The following is a 24,217-nucleotide window of genomic DNA, read 5'->3' as shown; positions in this document are numbered from 1 at the left end:
GAAAAACCACCAGAAAAATTAAGGTTCGCCTCAACGAACATAAATCAAACATCCGAACAAAAAATCAGAAATCCAATGTTGCCATTCATTTTAATGACTTCAACCACAACGTGGCTCAACTTAAATATTTGGTACTTGAGATTATTTGCAAAAAAGAAGGCAAAGACTATAACAAGGTTCTCCTTCAACGGGAAACAGCCTGGATTTACAGGCTTCAGGCGATGAAGCCGCACGGTCTAAACGACCGCATTGAACTTAGTGCCTTCTTGTAGTACCCTGTGTGGTACCTTGTTCTCACTTTGCCCCTTGGCAGCATCAGCTTGAATGTCATTACTGTTTTTGAATTACATTCTTATGTATGTTCTTTACTACACTTTACAGCCATGCACCTATAAAACTCAGTTTTTTTCCCCACCCCACACCCCAGCTGTCCGCAGATCCCTTTAAACCTCACCATTCCATAATTTTTGGTTATAACCTCCCCACTTCAATATGGCGACTTGAATGCCATCTCAACCCTAGTCCTTTTACGATGTTTAAGATCGAGCCACATGACTAGTCACATGGCTCCGTCTCACCTCGTCAATCACAACTTTATGTTCCACTTCGCGTCAACTCCGCATCAGATTGCCGTTACCACAGCAGCTGACGAAACACAACCTGAAGCGTCTTGCAAGCGCTCGATAAATCTTACAAGTAAGTCGGGCCCCGACGGGTATCATAATGCCGTTTCACCACTCGGTTTGAAACGTTCATTTACGATACTTTCCTTATTTTTCGCCTAGGTTTTCACCAAACAGACCTACTACCCTGGCGTAAGTGTTTCAACAAGCGCTTGCATGACTCATTTTTTACCCAGTTCACTATTTGTTTCTAAACATCGCCACGTCCCCCAAAAAATCCCCTAGGGTTATAAGGTATTTTTACACTTGCTATTATGTGACTAGGCTAGCATGTTTACCAGTTGATTTTACACCATTGTAATGTTTTGAACATATATATGTCTTCAAGTTAGATCTACATTCTAAAGGCGTTTATCATTATGTTTTCAGTGCTCCTTGAGAAAGGGCTCTTCCGACCTGAAATGCATTGGAGCATTTGTCTCGTGTGAACAACTACAGTTTCCATACAATTTAATCATATGCATTAATATGGATTAAAGGAGTTAAAAAAAACTAAATATATGAACAATGTTGAAAAATTTGAACCTAAAATAAAAGCAAGCCAATTTGGAAACCCAAAGGAGTCTGTCGTGATTGCGACGAACCAATAAGGTGTGCCCAGTCACAAGGATGCGTCTCCACACATGGTAACGCACTCAACCAGCCGCTTTTCTTAATTTCTCATCCCTACCCCTCTCTCTCCACCCTCCAACTCTACCCTCCACCTTCCAACTCCACCCTCCAACTCCACCCTCCAACTGCAACCTCCAACTCCAACTCCACCCTCCAACTCCACCCTCCAACTCCTACTCCACCCTCCAACCACAAATCCACCCTCCAACTCCACCCTCCAACTCCAACTCCACCCTCCACCCTCCAACTCCAACTCCACCCTCCAACTTCAACTCCACCTCCACCCTCCAACTCCACCCTCCAACTCGAACTCCACCCTCCAACTCCACCCTCCAACTCCACCCTCCAACTCCAACTCCACCCTCCAACTCCACCCTCCAACTCCAACTCCACCGTCCAACTCCACCCTCCAACTTCACCCTCCACCCTCGAACTCCTCCCTCCAACTCCAAATCCTACTCCACACTCCACCCTCCATCTCCACCCTCCAACTCCAACTCCACCCTCCAACTTCAACTCCACCCTTCAACTCCACCCTCCAACTCCACCCTCCAACTCCACCCTCCAACTCCAACTGCACCCTCCAACTCCACCTCCGCCCTCCAACTCCACCCTCCAACCTCAACTCCACCCTCTAACTCCACCCTCCAACTCCACCCCCACCCTCCAACTTCACCCTCAACTCCACACTCCAACTCCAACTCCACCCTCCACCATTCAACTCCACCCTCCAACTCCACCCTCCAACTCCAACTCCACCCTCCAACTCCACCCTCCAACCCCAACTCCACCCTCCAACTCCACCTTCCAACTCCAACTCCACCCTCCAACTCCACCCTCCAACTCCAACTCCACCCTCCAACTTCAACTCCACCCTTCAACTCCACCCTCCAACTCCACCCTCCAACTCCACCCTCCAACTCCAACTGCACCCTCCAACTCCACCTCCGCCCTCCAACTCCACCCTCCAACCTCAACTCCACCCTCTAACTCCACCCTCCAACTCCACCCCCACCCTCCAACTTCACCCTCAACTCCACACTCCAACTCCAACTCCACCCTCCACCATTCAACTCCACCCTCCAACTCCACCCTCCAACTCCAACTCCACCCTCCAACTCCACCCTCCAACCCCAACTCCACCCTCCAACTCCACCTTCCAACTCCAACTCCACCCTCCAACTCCACCCTCCAACTCCAACTCCAACTCCACCCTCCAACTCCAACTCCACCCTCCAACTCCAACTCCACCCTTCAACTCCAACTCCACCCTCCAACTCAAACTTACCCTCCACTACATCCTCCAACTCCAACTCCACCCTCAAACTCCAACTCTAACTCCAACCTCCAACTCCACCCTCCACCTCCAACTCCACCCTCCAACTCCAGCTCCACCCTCCAACTCCACCCTCCAACTACAAACTCCAACTCCACCCTCCAACACCAACTCCACCCTCCAACTCTACCCTCCAACTCCACCCTCCAACTCCACCCTCCAACTCCATCCTCCAACTCCAACTCCACCCTCCAACTCCAACTCCAAACCTACAACTCCAACTGCACCCTCCAACTCCAACTTCACCCTCCAAATCCACCCTCCAACTCCACCCTCTAACTCCACCCTCCAACTCCACCCTCCAACTCCAACTCCACCCTCCAACTCCACCCTTCAACTCCACCCTCCAACTCCACCCTCCAACTCCAACTCCTCCCTCCAACTCCAACTCCACACTCCAACTCCACACTCCAACTCACTCCAACTCCAACTCAACCCTGCAACTCCACCCTCCAACTCCAACTCCACCCTCCAACTCCACCCCCACCCTCCAACTCCAACTCCACCCTCCAACTCCACCCTCCACCCTTTAACTCCACCCTCCAACTCCACCCTCCAACTCCACCCTCCAACTCCACCCTCCAACTCCAACTCCACCCTCCAACTCCACCCTCCAACTCCACCCTCCAACTCTACCCTCCAACTCTACCCTCCAACTCCACCCTCCAACTCCACCCTCCAACTCCAACTCCAAATCTACCCTCCAACTCCACCTGCCAATGCCAACTCCACCCTCCAACTCCAACTGCACCCTTCAACTCCACCCTCCAACTCCACCCTCCACCTCCACCCTCCAACTACACCCTCCAACTACACCCTCCAACAACACAATCCAACTCCAACTCCACCCTCCAACTGCAACCTCCAACCCACCCTCCACACTCCAACTCCACCCTCCAACTCCACCCTCCAACTCCAACCTCCAACTCCACCCTCCAACTCCAACTCCATCCTCCAAATCCAACTCCACCCTCCAACTCCAACTCTACCTTCCAACTCCAACTCCACCCTCCAACTCCACCCTCCAACTCCAACTCCACCCTCCAACTCCACCCTCCAACTCCACCCTTCAACTCCAACTCCACCCTCCAACTCCAACTTCACCCTCCAACTCCACCCTCCAACTTCAACTCCACCATCCAAATCCAACTCCACCATCCACCCTTCAACTCCACCCTCCAACTCCACCCTTTAAATCCAACTCCACCCTCCAACTCCACCCTCCAACTACAACTCCACCCTCTAACTCCACCCTCCAACTCCAACTCCACCCTCCAACTCCACCCTCCAACTCCACCCTCCAACTCCACCCTCCAACTCCAACTCCACCCTCCACCATTCAACTCCACGCTCCAATTCCACCCTCCAACTCCACCCTCCAACTCCAACTCTACCCTCCAACTCCACCCTCCAACTCTACCTTCCAACTCCACCCTCCAACTCCAACCTCCAACTCCAAATTCACCCTCCAACTCCACCCGCCAACTCCAACTCCACCCTCCAACTCCAACTACACCCTCCAACTACACCCTCCAACTACACCCTCCAACTACACCCTCCAACTCCAACTCTACCCTCCAACTCCAACCTCCACCCTCCAACCCACCCTCCACCCTCCAACTCCACCCTTCAACTCCACCCTTCAACTCCAACCCCACCCTCCAACTGCACAATCCAACTCCACCCTCCAATTCCACTCTCCAACTCCAACTCCTCCCTCCAACTCCAACTCCACCCTCCAACTCCACCCTCCAACTCCAACTCCACCCTCCAACTCCAACTCCAACTCCAGCTTCCAACTCCAACTCCACCCTCCAACTCCAACTCCACCCTCCAACTCCACCCTCCAACTCCACCCTCCAACTCCACCCGTCCAACTCCACCTCCACCCTCCAACTCCAACTCCACCCTCCAGCTCCAACTCCACCCTCCAACTCCGCCCTACAACTCCAACTCCACCCTCCAACTCCAACTCCACCCTCCAACTCCGCCCTCCAACTCCAACTCCACCCTCCAACTCCAACTTCACCCTCCAACTCCACCCGCCAACTCCAACTCCACCCTCCAACTCCAACTCCACCCTCCAACTCCACCCTCCAACTCCAACTGCACCCTCCAACTCCACCTCCACCCTCCAACTCCAACTCCACCCTCCAACTACAACTCCACCCTCCAACTCTAACTCTACCCTCCAACTCCGCTCTACAACTCCAACTCCACCCTCCAACTCCAACTCCACCCTCCAACTCCATCCTCCAACTCTACCCTCCAACTTCACCCTCCAACTCCAACTCCACCCTCCAAATTCAACTCTACCCTCGAACTCCACCCTCCAACTCAAACTCCACCCTCCAACTGCACCCTCCAACTCCAACTCCACCCTCCAACTCCAACTCCAGCCTCCAACTCCACCATCCAATTCCACCCTCCAACTACACCCTCCAACTCCAACTCCACCCTCCAACTCCACCCTTCAACTCCAGCTCCACCCGCAAACTCCACCCTCCAACTCTTCCCTCCAACTCCACCCTCCAAACCCAACTCCAACTCCACCCTCCAACTCCAACTCCATCCTTCAACTCCAACTCCACCCTCCAACTTCACCCTCCTACTCCAACTCCACCCTCCAACTCCACCCTCCAACTCCACCCTCCAACTTCAACTCCACCATCCAAATCCAACTCCACCATCCACCCTTCAACTCCACCCTCCAACTCCACCCTTTAACTCCAACTCCACCCTCCAACTCCACCCTCCAACTACAACTCCACCCTCTAACTCCACCCTCCAACTCCAACTCCACCCTCCAACTCCACCCTCCAACTCCACCCTCCAACTCCACCCTCCAACTCCAACTCCACCCTCCACCATTCAACTCCACGCTCCAATTCCACCCTCCAACTCCACCCTCCAACTCCAACTCTACCCTCCAACTCCACCCTCCAACTCTACCTTCCAACTCCACCCTCCAACTCCAACCTCCAACTCCAAATTCACCCTCCAACTCCACCCGCCAACTCCAACTCCACCCTCCAACTCCAACTACACCCTCCAACTACACCCTCCAACTCCAACTCTACCCTCCAACTCCAACCTCCACCCTCCAACCCACCCTCCACCCTCCAACTCCACCCTTCAACTCCACCCTTCAACTCCAACTCCACCCTCCAACTGCACAATCCAACTCCACCCTCCAATTCCACTCTCCAACTCCAACTCCTCCCTCCAATTCCAACTCCACCCTCCAACTCCACCCTCCAACTCCAACTCCACCCTCCAACTCCAACTCCAACTCCACCCTCCAACTCCAACTCCAGCTTCCAACTCCAACTCCACCCTCCAACTCCACCCTCCAACTCCACCCTCCAACTCCACCCGTCCAACTCCACCTCCACCCTCCAACTCCAACTCCACCCTCCAGCTCCAACTCCACCCTCCAACTCCGCCCTACAACTCCAACTCCACCCTCCAACTCCAACTCCACCCTCCAACTCCGCCCTCCAACTCCAACTCCACCCTCCAACTCCAACTCCACCCTCCAACTCCAACTCCACCCTCCAACTCCACCCTCCAACTCCAACTCCACCCTCCAACTCCACCCTCCAACTCTACCTTCCAACTCCACCCTCCAACTCCAACCTCCAACTCCAACTTCACCCTCCAACTCCACCCGCCAACTCCAACTCCACCCTCAAACTCCAACTCCACCCTCCAACTCCACCCTCCAACTCCAACTGCACCCTCCAACTCCACCTCCACCCTCCAACTCCAACTCCACCCTCCAACTACAACTCCACCCTCCAACTCTAACTCTACCCTCCAACTCCGCTCTACAACTCCAACTCCACCCTCCAACTCCAACTCCACCCTCCAACTCCATCCTCCAACTCTACCCTCCAACTTCACCCTCCAACTCCAACTCCACCCTCCAAATTCAACTCTACCCTCGAACTCCACCCTCCAACTCAAACTCCACCCTCCAACTGCACCCTCCAACTCCAACTCCACCCTCCAACTCCACCCTCCAACTACACCGTCCAATTCCACCCTCCAACTACACCCTCCGACTCCAACTCCACCCTCCAACTCCACCCTTCAACTCCAGCTCCACCCGCAAACTCCACCCTCCAACTCTTCCCTCCAACTCCACCCTCCAAACCCAACTCCAACTCCACCCTCCAACTCCAACTCCATCCTCCAACTCCAACTCCACCCTCCAACTTCACCCTCCAACTCCAACTCCACCCTCCAACTCCACCCTCCAACACCAACTACACCCTCCAAATCCAACTCCACCAACTCCACCCTCCAACTCCACCCTCCAACTCCAACTCCACCCTCCAACTCCAACTCCACCCTCCAACTCCAGCCTCCAACTCCAACTCCACCCTCCAACTCCACCCTCCAACTCTACCCTCCAACTCCAACTCTAACTCCACCCTCCAACTCCAACTCCACCCGCCAACTCCAACTCCACCCTAAAATTCCAACTGCACCCTTCAACTCCACCCTCCAACTCCAACTCCACCCTCCAACTCCAATTCCACCCTCCAACTTCAACTCCACCTTCGAACTCCAACGTCACCCTCCAACTCCACCCTCCAACTCCAACTCCACCCTCCAACTCCACCCTCCAACTCCACCCACCAACTCCACCCTACAACTCCAACTCCACCCTCCAACTCCACCTCCACCCTCCAACTCCAACTCCACCCTCCACCCTCCAACTCCACCATCCAACTCCAACTCCACCCTCCAACTCCAACTCCACCCTCCAACTCCAACTCCACCTTCCAACTCCAACTCCACCCTCCAACTCCACCCTCTAACTCCACCCTCCAACTCCAACTCCAACTCCACCCTCCAACTCCACCCCTCCAACTCCACCTCCATCCTCCAACTCCAACTCCACCATCCAGCTCCAACTCCACCCTCCAACTCCGCCCCACAACTCCAACTCCACCCTCCAACTCCAACTCCACCCTCCAACTCCACCCTCCAACTCCGCCCTCTAACTCTACCTTCCAACTCCACCCTCCAACTCCAACCTCCAACTCCAACTTCACCCTCCAACTCCACCCGCCAACTCCAACTCCACCCTCCAACTCCAACTCCACCCTCCAACTACAGCCTCCAACTCCAACTCTACCCTCCAACTCCAACCTCCACCCTCCAACCCATCCTCCACCCTCCAACTACACCCTCCAACTCCACCCTTCAACTCCACCCTTCAACTCCAACTCCACCCCTCCAACTGCAACTCCACCCTCCAACTCCAACTCCACCCTCCCACTCCACCCTCCAACTCCACCCTCCAACTCCAACTGCACCCTCCAACTCCACCTCCACCCTCCAACTCCAACTCCACCCTCCAACTCCAACTCCACCCTCCAACTCTAACTCCACCCTCCAACTCCGCTCTACAACTCCAACTCCACCCTCCAACTCCAACTCCACCCTCCAACTCCATCCTCCAGCTCCAACCTCCAACTTCACCCTCCAACTCCAACCCCACCCTCCAACTTCAACTCCACCCTCCAACTCCACCCTCCAACTCCAACTCCACCCTCCAACTCCACCCTCCAACTCCAACTCCACCCTCCAACTCCACCCTCCAACTCTACCTTCCAACTCCACCCTCCAACTCCAACCTCCAACTCCAACTTCACCCTCCAACTCCACCCGCCAACTCCAACTCCACCCTCCAACTCCAACTCCACCCTCCAACTACACCCTCCAACTACACCCTCCAACTCCAACCTCCACCCTCCAACCCACCCTCCACCCTCCAACTACACTCTCCAACTCCACCCTTCAACTCCACCCTTCAACTCCAACTCCACCCTCCAACTGCACAATCCAACTCCACCCTCCAACTCCACTCTCCAACTCCACCCTCCAACTCCAACTCCACCCTCCAACTCCACCCTCCAACTCCACCCTCCAACTCCAACTGCACCCTCCATCTCCACCTCCACCCTCCAACTCCAACTCCACCCTCCAACTCCAACTCCACCCTCCAACTCTAACTCTATCCTCCAACTCCGCTCTACAACTCCAACTCCACCCTCCAACTCCAACTCCACCCTCCAACTCCATCCTCCAACTCTACCCTCCAACTTCACCCTCCAACTCCAACTCCACCCTCCAACTTCAACTCTACCCTCGAACTCCACCCTCCAACTCCAACTCCACCCTCCAACTCCACCTTCCAATTCCAACTCCACCCTCCAACTCCAACTCCACCCTCCAACTACACCGTCCAATTCCACCCTCCAACTACACCCTCCGACTCCAACTCCACCCTCCAACTCCACCCTCCAACTCCAGCTCCACCCGCAAACTCCACCCTCCAACTCTTCCCTCCAAACCCAACTCCAACTCCACCCTCCAACTTCAACTCCACCCGCCAACTCCAACTCCACCCTCCAATTCCAACTGCACCCTTCAACTCCACCCTCCAACTCCAACCTCCACCCTCCAATTCCAACCTCCACCCTCCAACCCACCCACCACCCTCCAACTCCACCCTCCAATTCCACCCTTCAACTCCACCCTCCAACTTTAACTCCACCCTCCAACACCAACTCCACCCTCCAACTCCAACTCCACCCTCCAACTCCACCTCCACCCTCCAACTCCGCCCTACAACTCCAACTCCACCCTCCAACTCCACCCTCCAACTCCAACTCCACCCTCCAACTCGTACCTCCAACTCCAACTCCACCCTCCAACTCCAACTCCACCCTCCAACTCCAACAACACCCTCCAACTCCAACTCCACCCTCCAACTCCAATTCCACCCTCCAACTCCACCCTCCAATTCCACCCTCCAACTCCACCCTCCAACTCCAACTCCAAATCCACCCTCCAACCCCACCCGCCAACTCCAACTCCACCCTCCAACTGCACCCTTCAACTCCATGCTCCAACTCCACCCTCCAACTCCACCCTCCAACTCCAACTCCACCCTCCAACTCCAACCTCCACCCTCCATCCCACCCTCCACCCTCCAACTCCACCCTCCAACTCCACCCTTCAACTCCACCCTCCAATTCAAACTCCACCCTCCAACTCCAACTCCACCCTCCAACTCCACCCTCCAAATCCACCCTCCAACTCCACCCTCCATCACGCAAGAACACCACCACATCCCTCAGGGACACCACCACATCACTCAGGGGCACCACCACATCACTCAGGGGCACCACCACATCACTCAGGGACACCACCACATCACTCAGGGACACCACCACATCACTCAGGAACACCACCACATCATTCAGGGACACCACCACCTCATTCAGGGACACCACCACATCACTCTGGGAATAACACCACATCACTCAGGAACACCCCCACATCACTCAGGGACACCACCACATCAGTCGGGGACACCACCACATCACTCAGGGACACCACCACATCACTCTGGGACACCACTAATTCACTCTGGGACACCACCACATCACTCTAATACGCCGCCACTTCACTCAGCCCAACCACATCATCACTCAGCACCACAACAGCACTGTCCTTGCTTGCTACCAACAAGCATTGCCATAGCCGATAGGACCCTCCAACTCCAACTGCACCCTCCAACTCCAACTCCACCCTCCAACTCCAACTCCACCCTCCAACTCCAACTCCACCCTCCAACTCCAACTCATTGAACTCTCACAATACGTCTGTCCTCACATCCAGTTCAAAGATATACACACACACACATAATCTATTACAGGGGCTCTGGGTGGCCTGCATTCATAAAATATCACTGTCACCCACACATCCATTCTGCAAGCAGGAGGAGTGTAATGCTCCCCTACAAGTCTCTTATGCCAACTACAATCCCTCCAAGAGACCTGCCCATTCCTTATTTTGATTAATCTACATACTTACTCCAGTAACTTATAAATTAGCTGATTAGGTAATTTGAAAGGCTTTTTGAACAGCCTTGGTGCCATCTTGAGCTGTTCTTACAATCTATTTCCTTCATGCTTATACATTTAGCTTGCAACTTGAAAAGCAACCAAAAATATGTTTAAACAATGACGCTGTTGTAGACAGAGAATAGTTGTTCCACAAGCAGGTGATGTTTTAGGGCATTATTCTCATATAGCAAAATGAAGCTGATTCCATGTAACAAAAGCACTTTGGATAGTTAAAAATCATTTACAAGGTCCCATAGGGCCAACATGTTTCATCCCAAGTCTAGACAATTGTTTAGTAGTCACTTATAGAAAGGGAGTATTACTTGATGAAAATATTAATCCCCACAGTTTCTGATATAGGCCAATCCTTTTATGAGAATAGTAACTTAAGGTCTGGGTTTTAGGGATGAGAAGTGAGGAATTCTTTTGTACAGCACATTGCAGTGAAGGTGTTTTCTCATTCTATTTGGCGAAATGATATTAAAATATTTTGGTATTTGGGGATTTAGTATAACAACAGCATAGGTGAGAATCAAGTTTTCTTTTCTCCTCTCGCCTCCCCTGAACTGAACCCTGTTTATAGACATAATGTTCTTTCTCTAATATTCCCCTTTAGACATCAGAAATTATTCATGTTAAAAAATAAGGTCGTAGTTCACAGACCCGTCTTGAATCTCCAGTGTTTATAAAGCATATATTGTATACTGCTTCCTACTATGGGAGGTTATGCCACTGATCTCCGACGTTCACAGCTCATGGAATCCTTTGCTCTAAAATTATTGTGACAACTGAAGTTCTTGACTCAACTCATTACTTTTCTTTCTTGATTCCTAGTTAATTGTCTACAGTCTAGTTGAGTGAGCACCATCAACCACAGTTGAAATTTGAATTTCACTCAATTCATGATGTCCAACAATGTGAGTTTTGATTTCATGCCTGTAAGTGTAAATGAGGTATTATGCTTAATTGTCATTATCAGGGTTTGAGTTTCTGAAATAGAAATGAGTACTGCTATTTGAGTGAAAATTCACATGTTAAGTCCCGATTCTAAAAGAAGCTGAAGGTGAACAAAGGTAAAACATAAGACATGCAATGTTTTAAAACAGGAGAGGAAACAATATAGTGTCACCTACTAAAAACACAGGGAGTGAGAAGAGTATTTGTAGTGACCTTTGAACTATGTTTTTGTTTGATGACTGAGAAATTATCGGACCTAAATATATGGGAGCAGATTTACAATCCCCATAGGCCGCGGTGCATCTAGTTGCATGAGGCACTTGTGGCGTAGCCTGCTGAGTGATATTTACAAGCACAGGTAAAGTCATTCTGCGTGACTTAACCTGTGCTCGTAAGTATCGCCCCAGTTCATGCCTCACTTTGCGTGTTAGGGGCGGGACATGGGTGTTGATACGGGTGTTCCCACGCAACATCCATGTCCACTGATGCATTTCCAGATTTACAAGAAATCGTAAATCTGGAAATGTGTCAGAGTGTCAGAAGGTGCCCCTTCCTGCACAAGAACAATCTCCCCATGACGTGGCATCCTTGCACCACTGTGCAAGGATGCCTGCGCCGGCGCATGGCAGCTGTTTGTGTGCCAGCTCAAGTGGAAGCAGAGAGATGCAACATACTGTTGTAAATATGTTGCATCCTTGTGCTTTGAAACTAACACAGTGCAGCACAGCAAAATGACTTGCTTCATCGCGCTGCGTTAGTTTCTTTTAGATCTGCCCCGTGGTTTCTTCCCAACTTACAATGTTAGTTTAAAAGTTCGGGAGGATAAGTAGTGAGCAAATTAGAGTGCCTACTTTAAAGTTTTCACTTTCATGAAAAGAGTTGTCATTTGAGATGTTCTCAATTTTGTTGACAATCAATTTAGTTTCTTAAAAAAAAAAGTAGGGGTGTGATCTCTTTCCCATAGTTGTACAAACATCATGTTTAGAGCTCGCTCCACTACAGGCCTTCAATGTGAAGTGAAAGAGTTACACTTGGTGAAACAATTTACTTCCCCTTCAAGGCAGGAGTGAGATATAGGGCAGCTCACCGAGGAGGCTCATAGAACGTGAAACAACACTGAATCAACCCCAGCCCACAAAACTACTCCTGACCCACCCACCAGCCAACAAACCAACCCGACCCACCCCCTCCAGCCGGCAAAACAAAATCTGACTCACCCCCAGCCTATAAAACTACCCCAACCCCACCAGCCTACTAAACTACAACAAAACAACCCCCAGCCCAAAACTACACCCAGCACAATTAAACTCACCGCTTCCTGCAAGGTCTTCTTGCTTCTGTCCGTAGCAGGCAGCAGTTAGTATGCATATTGCCTTAACCACACATATGCGTGCTTAGGGCATATGTGTGGTTAAGGCATGTGCTGTAGATCTAGCGGACTTGGAACACTCATGGTTTAGACCACAGTGTTCCGACTGTTCCCCGACCATGGCATTTAAATATAGCGGATTCCCTTCAGTAGTTAACTACTACATTTCAACGAGAAAATGGCTGAGCGGCACAGGGTGTAACATTGTATATCAATATGATGAAATGGTGAAATCTGGTTTTAGAGAGAAAGACCAAATGATTCTTTCTGTTTCTCTTGTAGTTCTGCATGCGAGCCCGCCTGAGGGCAGTAATCTGCTGCTGCAGACCAGTCCCCGAGGGAGGTAAGTGGTCGAAAGCAAAACCCCTCATTACCTCATGCCACTAGACATAAATGTACTCTGAGGGGCAGATTTACAAGCCCCTTGACACACCGGTTCATCATTTTTTGTGTTGTACCGGTGGCGCATGGCAACGCTCCATATTTACAAGTACAGGAAAAGCCACCCTGTGTGACTTTGCTTGTCCTTGTAAATATGACCACTTTACACGCAGCACTTTGCATGAAAGGGACTTTCCATGGGTGTTGCTATGGGTGTTCACACGCAGCACCCATGGAACCAGACACATTTTCAGATTCACAAGGAATCATAAACCTGGAAATGAGTGTGAATTCTACGCCTCCCCAGCGGAGGCGTAGGGAGGCGCAACAAGGAGAAATGTATTAATTTCTCCTCGTTTTCTTTTCCTCTTTCTATGTGTGCTGCATTTTGCAGCACACATAGAAAGAGGAAATCACCTCTAATGATTGTTTATGTACAGGAAGGGTTCCCTTGCGGCACATCAACAATCATTGAAACAATGCAGTTTTTCAACTTCTATGGGTGCTAATGCAGCACACATAGAGGTTGAAAAACGGTATTTCAGATTGTTTTTGTGCAGGAAGGGAACCCTTCCTGAACAAAAACAATCTCCCCATGACGCACTGCTCACGGCAGCAGTTTGTACGCCAGCTCAGAGGGGAGCACTGAAATGCGACATATTGTTGTAAATATGTTGCATCCCTGTGCTTTGAAAGTGACTCAATGTGGCTTGCATTAGGCACTGAGGGGCATATTATTAAGGACCAGTGTTAAAATTGTCGCCATTTTATCGGCAGGAAACTGCCGATAAAACGGCGATAATGGGCTTTATAATACACCCTTGTTAATTCCCATAGAAGCCCATGTTAATACCAGAACATGGGCTTCTATGGGAATTAACAAGGGCGTATTATCAAGCCCATTATCTCTGTTTTATCTGCAGTTTCCTGCCGATAAAATGGCAATAATTTTAACACCGGTCCTTGATAATATGCCCCATGGTCACTTTCTTGTAAATCTTGGCAAATTAGGCAATTGCCCAGGGCCCCCACCTTCCAAGAGGCCCCATGGGAAAGTGAACTTTCTCACTATTTAATCTTTGACTATTCTGTTTCTCTGTTAAAATTCTCTACCTCATGCCACTACTGACTCTTTTGAGTCATTTTAAGGACTTTTGGGATCCCTGTCAGGACATATTTAATCTGTTATTGTGTGCTCCTGTTATAGTGTGACATATGATTTAGTATTGTTTGGCATCAAACAGGATTGAAATAGTAGGAAATGGGTAATACATTTCAAATTTGTACTGTACAGATGCCCTCAAATTATGTCTTACCCAGGGCCCCCCAAATCCTTATGAGGACAATAAAGATGATCAAGTGTAGTGTGGGCTGTGAAAATGTGCAGCCAAATGCTGGTGGTGGCCGCAGAGCTACGTTAGACGGCAGGTGTCTTTGGAAATACCTGGCTCACAGAGACCGAGGGACAGTGTATGCTGATGGCAAAAGGAGAAGCCTGGGCTCGCTCACAAATGGAATCTTGTTCAGTACGGACACATTTTTACAGAACTCCTAGGCTGTGGATAGGAGGTACCTAACCCCAGAAATATAAAGCAAAATGAACAGTTGTAGGCTGGGCCACCAAAAATGCTGACATTTTAGAACTTTCATAGATGTGACAAATAGCTTCAGAAGTTATTGTCCAAAACAGTGACCTGGAGAAAATACATTCCAATGGGGAGCATAGGAGCAGGAACACAACTTGTAAGCCTCACTAACAAAATGCAGTGATTTGCTACATGGGCAAATTAGAAGAGCCTGCCATAGCAGTGCCTTCTAAATCTATATATATTAATCTCTTATATTTGATACAAAAGTCACAAACAGCTGCACCATTCCTGGGTAAAAAAAAAACCTTATCATAAATTCACACGTATAGTCACATAACATGAACAATTGTTCAGCTGTATCTGAAGTCTAACATCGATGAGTTGAATTGACCATGCATGGTCCCCCATCTCCCATCCTGACTCAAATATTCACATTTTGCAAACAGAGAAAGGCAGGCAACAACTATACAATTGGCGGAATAGGGAGACCAAGGTTGGAGGGCCTTTTTCACCAGGAGCATTACAGGACTGGCAGTGAAACGTGTAGGTACCGAGTTTCAGGACATTTTTGTATCCATCTTTAAACTGATTAGTTTTCAAGCAAACATGGCTTTAAAACTCTAGTAGATTAATAAGTTATGTTATGTTATGTTAGTTTAAACTATGTTATTATATTTTATTTAATGTTATAATTTCAATCAGCAGCAACTTGGGGCATGAAGGGAGGACCATCTGAGGAGCCACTTTCTTCAGTTTGTGCAGACTTATGGGACTCTGTAATCGAAATTGACATTCAATCTAGAGATACTTGTGCCCTCAAACTAACCCTAATGTCTGACCAAAGGCTCTTTGTGATTAGCAAATGGCATTGGTGTCCTTTTGGATAGGTTAGAGAGCTCCTGGATATGCTGTCTTCTATGCCGGGGGCTTTAACACAGCATAACATTTGAGGAGTCTCATTATAGAAATGGAGAGTAACAGCTCTAGAATGTATCATGAGAGGCACTTTTATTACGTCTGCATAGTTATGGAAGCTTTGTTGGGAGTGCTAATTCTCTTTACATTTCCCTCCGTAGGCTTCCTCACGTGCAAGGTGTAGTTCAAGCAGTTAGATTTACATAGAAGTAGGATACAGGAAATAACTAAACCTGAGCAAGACAGTCTGCCTTTCTCCCACAGAATGCTCTGAAATAAAATCAAGCACTCTATCACATAAATTCAACACATTCTAGATGAATCTATGATCAGTTATCATGGGGGTCTCAACTGCATTTAGGAAACGCCACACAACTCCAACAGAACACATAAGACGGAACATGTTTCACAAACTTAACACAGACAAGATATGTAATTTAGCTGGCCAGCACGTGAGTTACAGTAGCCCTACTGATTACGAAACTCACAACATATTAAATAGAACACCATCCACATATTCAGCATGCCACACACTGCAGGCATGCAGTATGATGGCTATCACAGTAGCTCCTCCAACAGAAAACATTAGCATATAATGAACACGGATTCAGATTCACTATAAAACCAAAAGCTCCAACATTACAAACACTACACACCCAGCACATACACAGAAGCACATGTACACCTATACTTAGCTATTTGGAGCATGTATGCGCTGTTGGTGAACACATACAGCCTTAACCCTTAACTATCCAGTTCACCCAAAGTATGACCAGCCCACAATATCAATAACACATCTTTACTCCATAAAGCAAAGCAGAGGCTGGTCTGCTTTGTTAACACTTGCATCACATGGAAAGCCACCAGATTGCGGACGATACAAAAGCGATACAGCACCATAGGAAAAAGCCTAAGGCAAAATGTACACTATGCAAATGCTCGAAATATAGTATAACATGCAGATAAACTAAGCTGTCGCTGATACATTTGAATAAATATGAAATAAGAGACAACCTATAGAGCAATGATGCAAAATACCAAACATTTAGCTTTGTATCTCAATTTAGGTTTTGAGTTTAGAAAAGGTTGATATATGAAATGTATGATGGGAAGCTTTTAAGTAGATCCTTGGAGTTGATCATCAACATTATTTTGCTATATCATTTGGTCCCCTTTCCACATATTTGTTTTCACCTTTTAGGCCTCGCCCCATTTTTTTGTTACCTACTGGTGGTGGATCAGGTTAAGCGGATATATTTTGTCAAGTGACCTGGTGTTCACTTCTTAGACAGGACCTACTGTCCCCCCACCTGACCTAATCGTTGCTTTCTTCTTAATGAAATACTTGTAATTTGTCAACCTGGATATACAGGGCCCTCGGGGAGCCACACCTACCTGCACATTGTCTAATGCTGCTTTATCTCACTGCTCTTGTTTTCAGCATCTGTTACCCCTTACACTACTTAACTTCTGTTCTGACAATTTTGACTTAATGCTGCAGTTTAAGCAAGAGCTGTTTCTGAAGGCCCAGATAAAGGGCGTTTCCATAGTCCAGTCTGGCCAATGCCAATGTTGTTACCAATGTTCTTACTGCAGGTGGGGGAATATAAGGTTTCACCTTCTGAATTAGTTTTAGAGTTAAATGTACCTGAGAGGTGACCTTGGTTTGATGTTGGAAGGTGAGACTGTCATCGAAGATGAAGCCTAGATTTTTAGCTTTACGCACTGGGGTGGGAAGTATTCCCATAGCTGGGGGCCACCACTTCTGAGACCAAATGGTGGAGTCTGAGCCCAGCAGAAGCACCTCTGTTTTACTTCCATTATGCTTTAGGCACTTTGCCCGCATCCAGTGATCCATGCAGGTCATACACTGATTAAAGCTGGCCGCCGTTTCTTCCAGATTGCCTGAGATGGATACTACAATCTGGGTATCATCGGCGTAGGACACTAGCGAGAAGCCAAACTGCCTGATGACGTCAGCTAGGGGGGTGACATACTGATTGAACAGCTTAGGGCTTAAAGATGAGCCCTGTGGTACCCCACAAGGAAGTGAAAAAATGTTTTGAACAAGAATCATCAATCTGAACCTACTGTAGCCTATTGTTAAGGTATGATTTGATTAAGCTTAGTGCTAAGCTTGACACTCCCAACTTCTGAAGCCTTAGAATGAAGATGTTATGGTTCACGGTGTCAAAGGCGGCTGAAAGATCCAAAAGGATCAAGGCGGCCTTTGCACCGGAAACCAGCATAGAGCGAAGCTCCTCTGCTGCCATGACCAAGGCCGTCTCCGTACCATGCCCTTGCCGGAAGCCGTATTGTGAAGAGTCCAGCAGATTTTCTGAGGAAACAAAGGCCGTAAGTTGGAGATTTATTATTTTTTCCAAAACTTTAGCTGGGAACGGAATCCTTGCTATGGGTCGATAATTATTGTGATCGCTGGTGTCTAGGTTTTTTCAGCAGGGGGAGGATGAAGACCTTCTTCCAAGCCTCTGGGAAAATGCTGGACATAAGGATCTCATTGAAAATCAGACACAGTTGCTCGCTGATCTCATCAGCTGACTGTTGGAATATTTTAGGAGGGCAGGGGTCGGATGGAGCCCCTGCTTTCACCAATCTGACTATCTGCGAAACCTGTTCTACATTTGGGGGGATAAAAGCATTCAAGCCATGGCCAGGATGTCGCGTAGGTGAAGAGGGTTGATTCACTTGAGGCTCATTGCCTTTTCCACTGAAGAAATCATAGATAGAAAGCACCTTGTCCCTAAAGGAATCTGCGAGTTGATTGCAGAAAGTAACATTGCTATTCAGTGCTAGTGGGGTGGGAAGTGTCACTTATTCCTTTAAAGTTGAGAAAAGTAATTTACTTGAGTTGCCCACCTGCTCAATTTATCCGAGAAATAGCTGCTTTTTTTCTCTAGAATCATCTTTTTATATTCGGTCAGTGACTGTGTATAAACCGTTTTTTTGGCTTCCGTATAAGTTTTTCTCCAGCACCTTTCAGCTTGTCTGCATAGTTGCTTCTGGATGCGCAGTATGTCACAGACCAATGTTCTGATTTCTTCAACCATTTGCAAGTAAATGTTTTTTCTGGAGCTAGAATATTTACTGCGGTTGCTATCCAATTAGTAAAAATATTGGTGGATGTATTTACTTCGGGCATTAGTGTCGGTTTAGAGGCAGCTAATGTTAATTGCAGCTGCTGTGGGCTGATTTCCTTCCAATTTCTCCCTTTAAAAGTCCTAAGAGCAGAATGAGGACGAGTAAGATGATAGGACGAGGTAAGTACCAACCGAAAGGCCTTATGATCAGAACATGGGATTGGCAACCTCTCCTGCACTTTCAATTGAGGATTAGATATGCATATTCCATCAAGGGTGTGTCCATCCTTGTGGGTAAGATGCTTGATCAGTTGTTCCATCAAGACACTGGCCATCAGCTCTAGAAGTGAGATTGTATATTGGTCATTTATATTTTCTAAATGGTAGTTGAAGTCACCTAAGATAGAAAATTCCTGAAAGTCAACACTAGACTCGATGATATGACCTTTTGTCTCTACAAACTTGTTCTTAGCCCCTGGTGGTCTATACAGCAGTATGCCGTTTAATATATAGTTTTCACTGATTGTGATTCCAAATGAAAGCAGTTCACAATCAGGACCGCTTCCTGAAGTAGAGCTTTTCATCGACAAGGTGTCCTTGATAATAATCGCTATTTCCCCTCCCCGCTTATCCTGTCTGTCATTCCTGATTAATAAGTATCCTTGGGGAATGGCTAATGATAGCTCCGGTTCAGATGTTCCATCTGCCCACGTCTCCGTGACAAATGCCATATCTATATTGTGAGCTTCCAGCAGCTCGGCGAATTCAATGTTGTGTTTAATTAAAGAGCGTGTATTCAGGAGTAGGCCCTGGAGGGACTTTTGCAAAACTGTTTGCGGGTAAAGGACTTGATGCGAGTTAAAGCTGCATTTTGTTTTGGTGAAGAGGAACTTCATGTCACACAGAGGGCACACCTTAGGCTCTTTCAAAGGATCAAGTTGCAGACAGAAATCCTTCATCTGGGGGTTAAGACTTACAATAGTATCTCTTGTATATTTTAAACTTGGGCCCAAGATCAGTAGGGAACGGAGAGGGGGGGTGGCCCTGGGCCCGATCTAGGCGCGGATGGGCGCAGACGGGCTTGCCTTTGGCGTGCCAGCGGCGCGCCCTCTGTGCATCCTCTCTGGCATGCTGCTTAAATAGCAGTGAGTCAGGCGTCTCGCACACACATCAGTTGTTTCCAACCCAGAAGTACTAGTCAGGTATGTCCGGTCCCTTAGCCCTCCGCAACAAACGGCACAAGCCACGGCAGAACGGGCGGGGAGGGAAGATCACAACAGCTGCCACGCTGATTAGCAAGCTAAAACAAAGTGCCGGTAAGCATGTGGAATGAGGTACAAAAACCAATTACGATCCCAGCAGGTGGAGTAAAAGTCTAAAATGAACACAAAGTGTCAATCTCAATGCGGTTTTTAAAAATAGCAGCAGGGCAAAATGATAGGTGACAAGACCTACCGCTGGTGTTCTCGCGTCCGCGCCGGCATGCTGCTTAAATAGCAGTGAGTCGGGAGTCTCGCGCACACATCAGCTGTTCCCAACCCGCAAGTGCTAATCAGGTATGTCCGGTCCTTTAGCCCTCCGCAACAAATGGCAAAAGCCACGGCGGAACGGGGCGGGGACGGAAGATCACAACAGCTGTCACCCTGATTAGCAAGCTAAAACGAAGCGCCTGTAAGTTTTGTGGAATGAGGTACAAAAACCAATTATGATCTTAACAGTTGGAGTAAAAGTCTAAAATGAACACACAGTGTCAATCTCAATGTGGCAAGACCTACCGCTGAATTCCAGATATAATCAATCTGTAAGAAAATAACATGAAACATAATTTGCACAAGCATCAATGCATCTTGGACAAGTGTCCTTTCTTTAGTATTTCATGCAAATTTTGCTGCAAGTTAAAAATATCTTGTGACACTTTTTTCTAAACTTTAAAAAAATGTCAAGTAACCTCTGTTTGGGCATTATTTGTACATGTGTCTGTTTCTCTGGGTTGTCATTACAGTTCGACTGATGGAATCTGTCCGGCGCATGGACATAAACATCCTTATGGCTTTTTTGAATACATCTGCTTCTGCAAATTCAAATGAGAACATCTTGTTATGTTGTAAAATCCTGGAACATCGAAAAAAGGTAACTGTGATTCTCCATTGCTTTACCTGGCATTCAAGGGAATAAGAGGCAATGTACTTTATTTAAACATGTGGTTGTCTCATGGTATGATATATTATGTATGTGAGAATTTCAGAGTATTATATGATATAGCAGTAGAAGCCTTATCATGGAATACAGTCCCAAAAACTGTCTTGGGTCCAGTGAAGCTTGTTTGTATCACCTTTGTTCAACCCTGGGTATCTGGGGCTTCGAGCAGCAAAGCTTGACAAAGGGAACTTAGGGCCAGATGTAGGTAGGATTCATTTACCGAATCTTAATTACCGAATTTTACCGATTCGGTAATTAAGAATCGGTAAATATGAAGGGGGGACATGTAGGACCATCCGGATGTTTTTTTTACCGAATCGATAAAAATCTGTATTTACCGATTCGGTAAAAATACCGAATCGGTATTTTACAGAATCGGTAAATTTACCGATCGGTAAATTTACCGATTCTGTAAAATGACTGTCCCTACATACCATTTCGCTGATACCGGTCGGTAACGGCCGAAAATACCGATTTTCGGCCGTTACCGACCGACCTACATCGGGCCCTTAGTGTAAATCATTTAAGAGCACCAAACAATGGAATACGAAAGTCCCACAAGAGATACAACAATACTTTATGAAAATAGAACATATTTTTATACATTTTTAGAATCCATGTTCATCAAATTTCATTGGAGGTTCCAGAGATAGGTATTTTGAAAACAATAAAAAAAACTTTCAATACAACCACAAAACAGCACTGGTCATCAAAAGTTTGTAATTTTTTTTAATGTTTAAAACAGTTAGTTTGTCGCCTTCAGCCTGACTTAAGGTCACTTCGGGCAGTGACCTGGCCACCAGACCCTTTTTCAGTTCAGTTCCAGCCTTTAGAAAACAACCACCATAGAGAACAATGAAGTGATTCCTATGCTGGGGATACAGGCAGAAAAGATGTTCAAATATCATCCTGGAGCTGTGCAGTCGACAAGGGTGAGCTGTGGGTGATTTCTTGGTGCATGGGTGAGGTGGGGGAACTTTGGCCACAGCATTTGAGGTCCCATGGCATCCTCTTTGTGACAGTCGAAGGCCAGCAGCGGCTGGGCTACTGTTCTCCCGACACAGCAATCACTGCAAATATCCTTGGTAGAGGCTAATGTCCCTCTAAGGCAAGAAATCCTTTGATAGCAGTCCTGGGTCTAGCAGACTCAAGTGCAACTTTTGGCTACATCGGAGATGTCTCTAGGAGCACCCAACAGCAGTCAGTGGTGATTCCTCTGAAGAGGATACTGCTTTGACAGTTATGGCTTTCTCAACTTTGGTATCCATGGTGCTGTTCCAGGGGGCCAACCAACTAACCCTTGGAGTCAACTGCTTCAATCTGGCTCTGGGATCAATGTTTTCCCAAGCCGGAAGCCGCAGGCAAAGTCCAAATTTTACTAGTCCAAAATGCAGCAGGTGCAGTCCTTCCAACAGTGAATCCTCTCTTTGTGCTATTCCAATGGCAGGAGGACAGTCTTTGGTGGGTTCTTTTTCCAAATCCAATGTGTACTGAGGTTTAGCATGCCAGGGGTGCCTATTTTATCCTGGGAAAGTGCCTGGGGGGACAACGTGGTCACTATCCAATGGGCTAGTAGGCCCACTCCTTTTTTGCGACAAAGTTCAAGTTATGTGTGGCATATCGCAATCCCAGTGTGCAATATTCTTGCTACTGTCAAGCCCACAGGAAAACAGGTTTGAGGACAGTGTTTCCTCTCCGTCCCTGCCTCCAACTTGTCTGCAGGAACAAAAGTCATCCTGCTCGGGTGTGTTGTCACCCTTTAAAGGGGGCATTTCCTTTGAGCCTGCCTTTTGGGCTAACACCTCAGTTGGCCTTTCTGGGAGAGGCAGTGACACCTCACTCTGCGGCAACTGCCTTTGTGCTTAAGCCTTGGAGTTGTTCACATGTCTCCCCAGGTGGGCAGAAAGCTGTCTGTTGGCCCGGGCCTGCACAAAGCCACTGGACTAGCTAGGGCACAGAGTGTCAATTTTTTAAAAGCTGCCTAACTTTAACAGTGACATTAATTTCGATTTGGGCATCAAGTTGAATTTGATGTAAGGTAGTCCCATTCAGAAGTTAGCCGGACTAACTTTCCTCATCAAAACAACAACTTTAAGGGTTTTGCTGCTAAGGCTATATAAACGTATATGGGTTGCTTAACAATATACAGCTCCCTGCCATAGAGATCTATATGGCTTCCTTAGGGGTGAATTACATATATCATTAAGGGAACGGGTGGCTTTGCCATTAATGGCAATGCCATAGTCAAACTAGTATTATGAACACTACCCTTCTAGTCTGCAGTGGGAGGCTGGTAGCCTTCTTGTCTTTTGTCACACTCTGCACCATATACTAGGGACTCACAAGTAAGTTAGTGCTTGCAAATTGGGGTCATCCAATTCAAGAAATCTTTTATAATGGGTCAGTACACTGGCACTGGGGTTAGGTTAACAGGCCTAAGTGCACTGAGTCGAAAAAACAGCAACTAGTACTCAAATAGGGGCAAGAACTGGGGCGGAAACATGCAAAAAGCCTGTTTCCTGACAGTGTAGGGTTGTAGTGTGATGTTTTTGGGCCCTAGGGTACTGCAAAGGACTATGTGGTGTGAAGTAGAGTTGTATAAGGTTAGGTTGTCTTGGCTTGTAGTCCAATGCTTTGCTACAGTGTACAGAATAAGTAAGTTAGTATGGTGTTGCAGTGTTATATCATATTTTTGTGCAGTGTACTATAGTCTTGTGTAGTTTGTCAGTGTCATGCTGTGCTGTAGTGCAGCTATGTGTGTTTTGTGGTGTTATGTTGTAGTATGATGCAGAGATGTATTGTAATGCATTACATCGCTGTGTTGTTGTTGGACCTGCGATGGGCAAGCCCAGCACAAAGGGGGTAGCTTGGCACAAGTGACAAGGCGAGTGAAGGCTGTAGTGTTAAGCCGGCTTTGACCCAATAATAACCCCCTGTGCAGCCACACCAAAAAGAAGGACACCACACCACTGCTGTAGAAAAATACGATTCCTTTATGTAAAAATTCTCTGTAAATAGGGATGATTGGGATAGCACATGTACATTTCTTTTAGTCACACATTTCAGGGCATCAATTCTGTAATGAGTAGTTCCATAAATAATATCAAGAATAAATAGCATCAATAAATAGAATAAATATCAGGAATA

At 47.9% G+C, this 24,217-nt stretch overlaps 1 protein-coding gene across 1 annotated transcript in view; it reads left to right on the top strand.

Annotated features, from left to right (window-relative positions):
- The first annotated feature begins 11,413 nt into the window (after positions 1-11,413).
- Positions 11,414-24,217, top strand: part of LOC144765153 (uncharacterized) — a 31,732-nt gene continuing 18,928 nt past the window's right edge. Inside the window, exons 1-3 of the mRNA XM_078650314.1 lie at positions 11,414-11,479; positions 13,171-13,231; positions 20,874-21,001. Coding sequence (XP_078506440.1) covers positions 11,465-11,479; positions 13,171-13,231; positions 20,874-21,001 — 204 coding nt within the window. The 5' untranslated portion in view covers positions 11,414-11,464. The remainder of the gene's footprint in view (positions 11,480-13,170; positions 13,232-20,873; positions 21,002-24,217) is intronic.

This window comes from Lissotriton helveticus, chromosome 1_1, assembly GCF_964261635.1.
Source record: "Lissotriton helveticus chromosome 1_1, aLisHel1.1, whole genome shotgun sequence".
NCBI lineage: Eukaryota > Metazoa > Chordata > Amphibia > Caudata > Salamandridae > Lissotriton > Lissotriton helveticus.
This window is presented reverse-complemented; position numbering and strand designations above follow the sequence as displayed.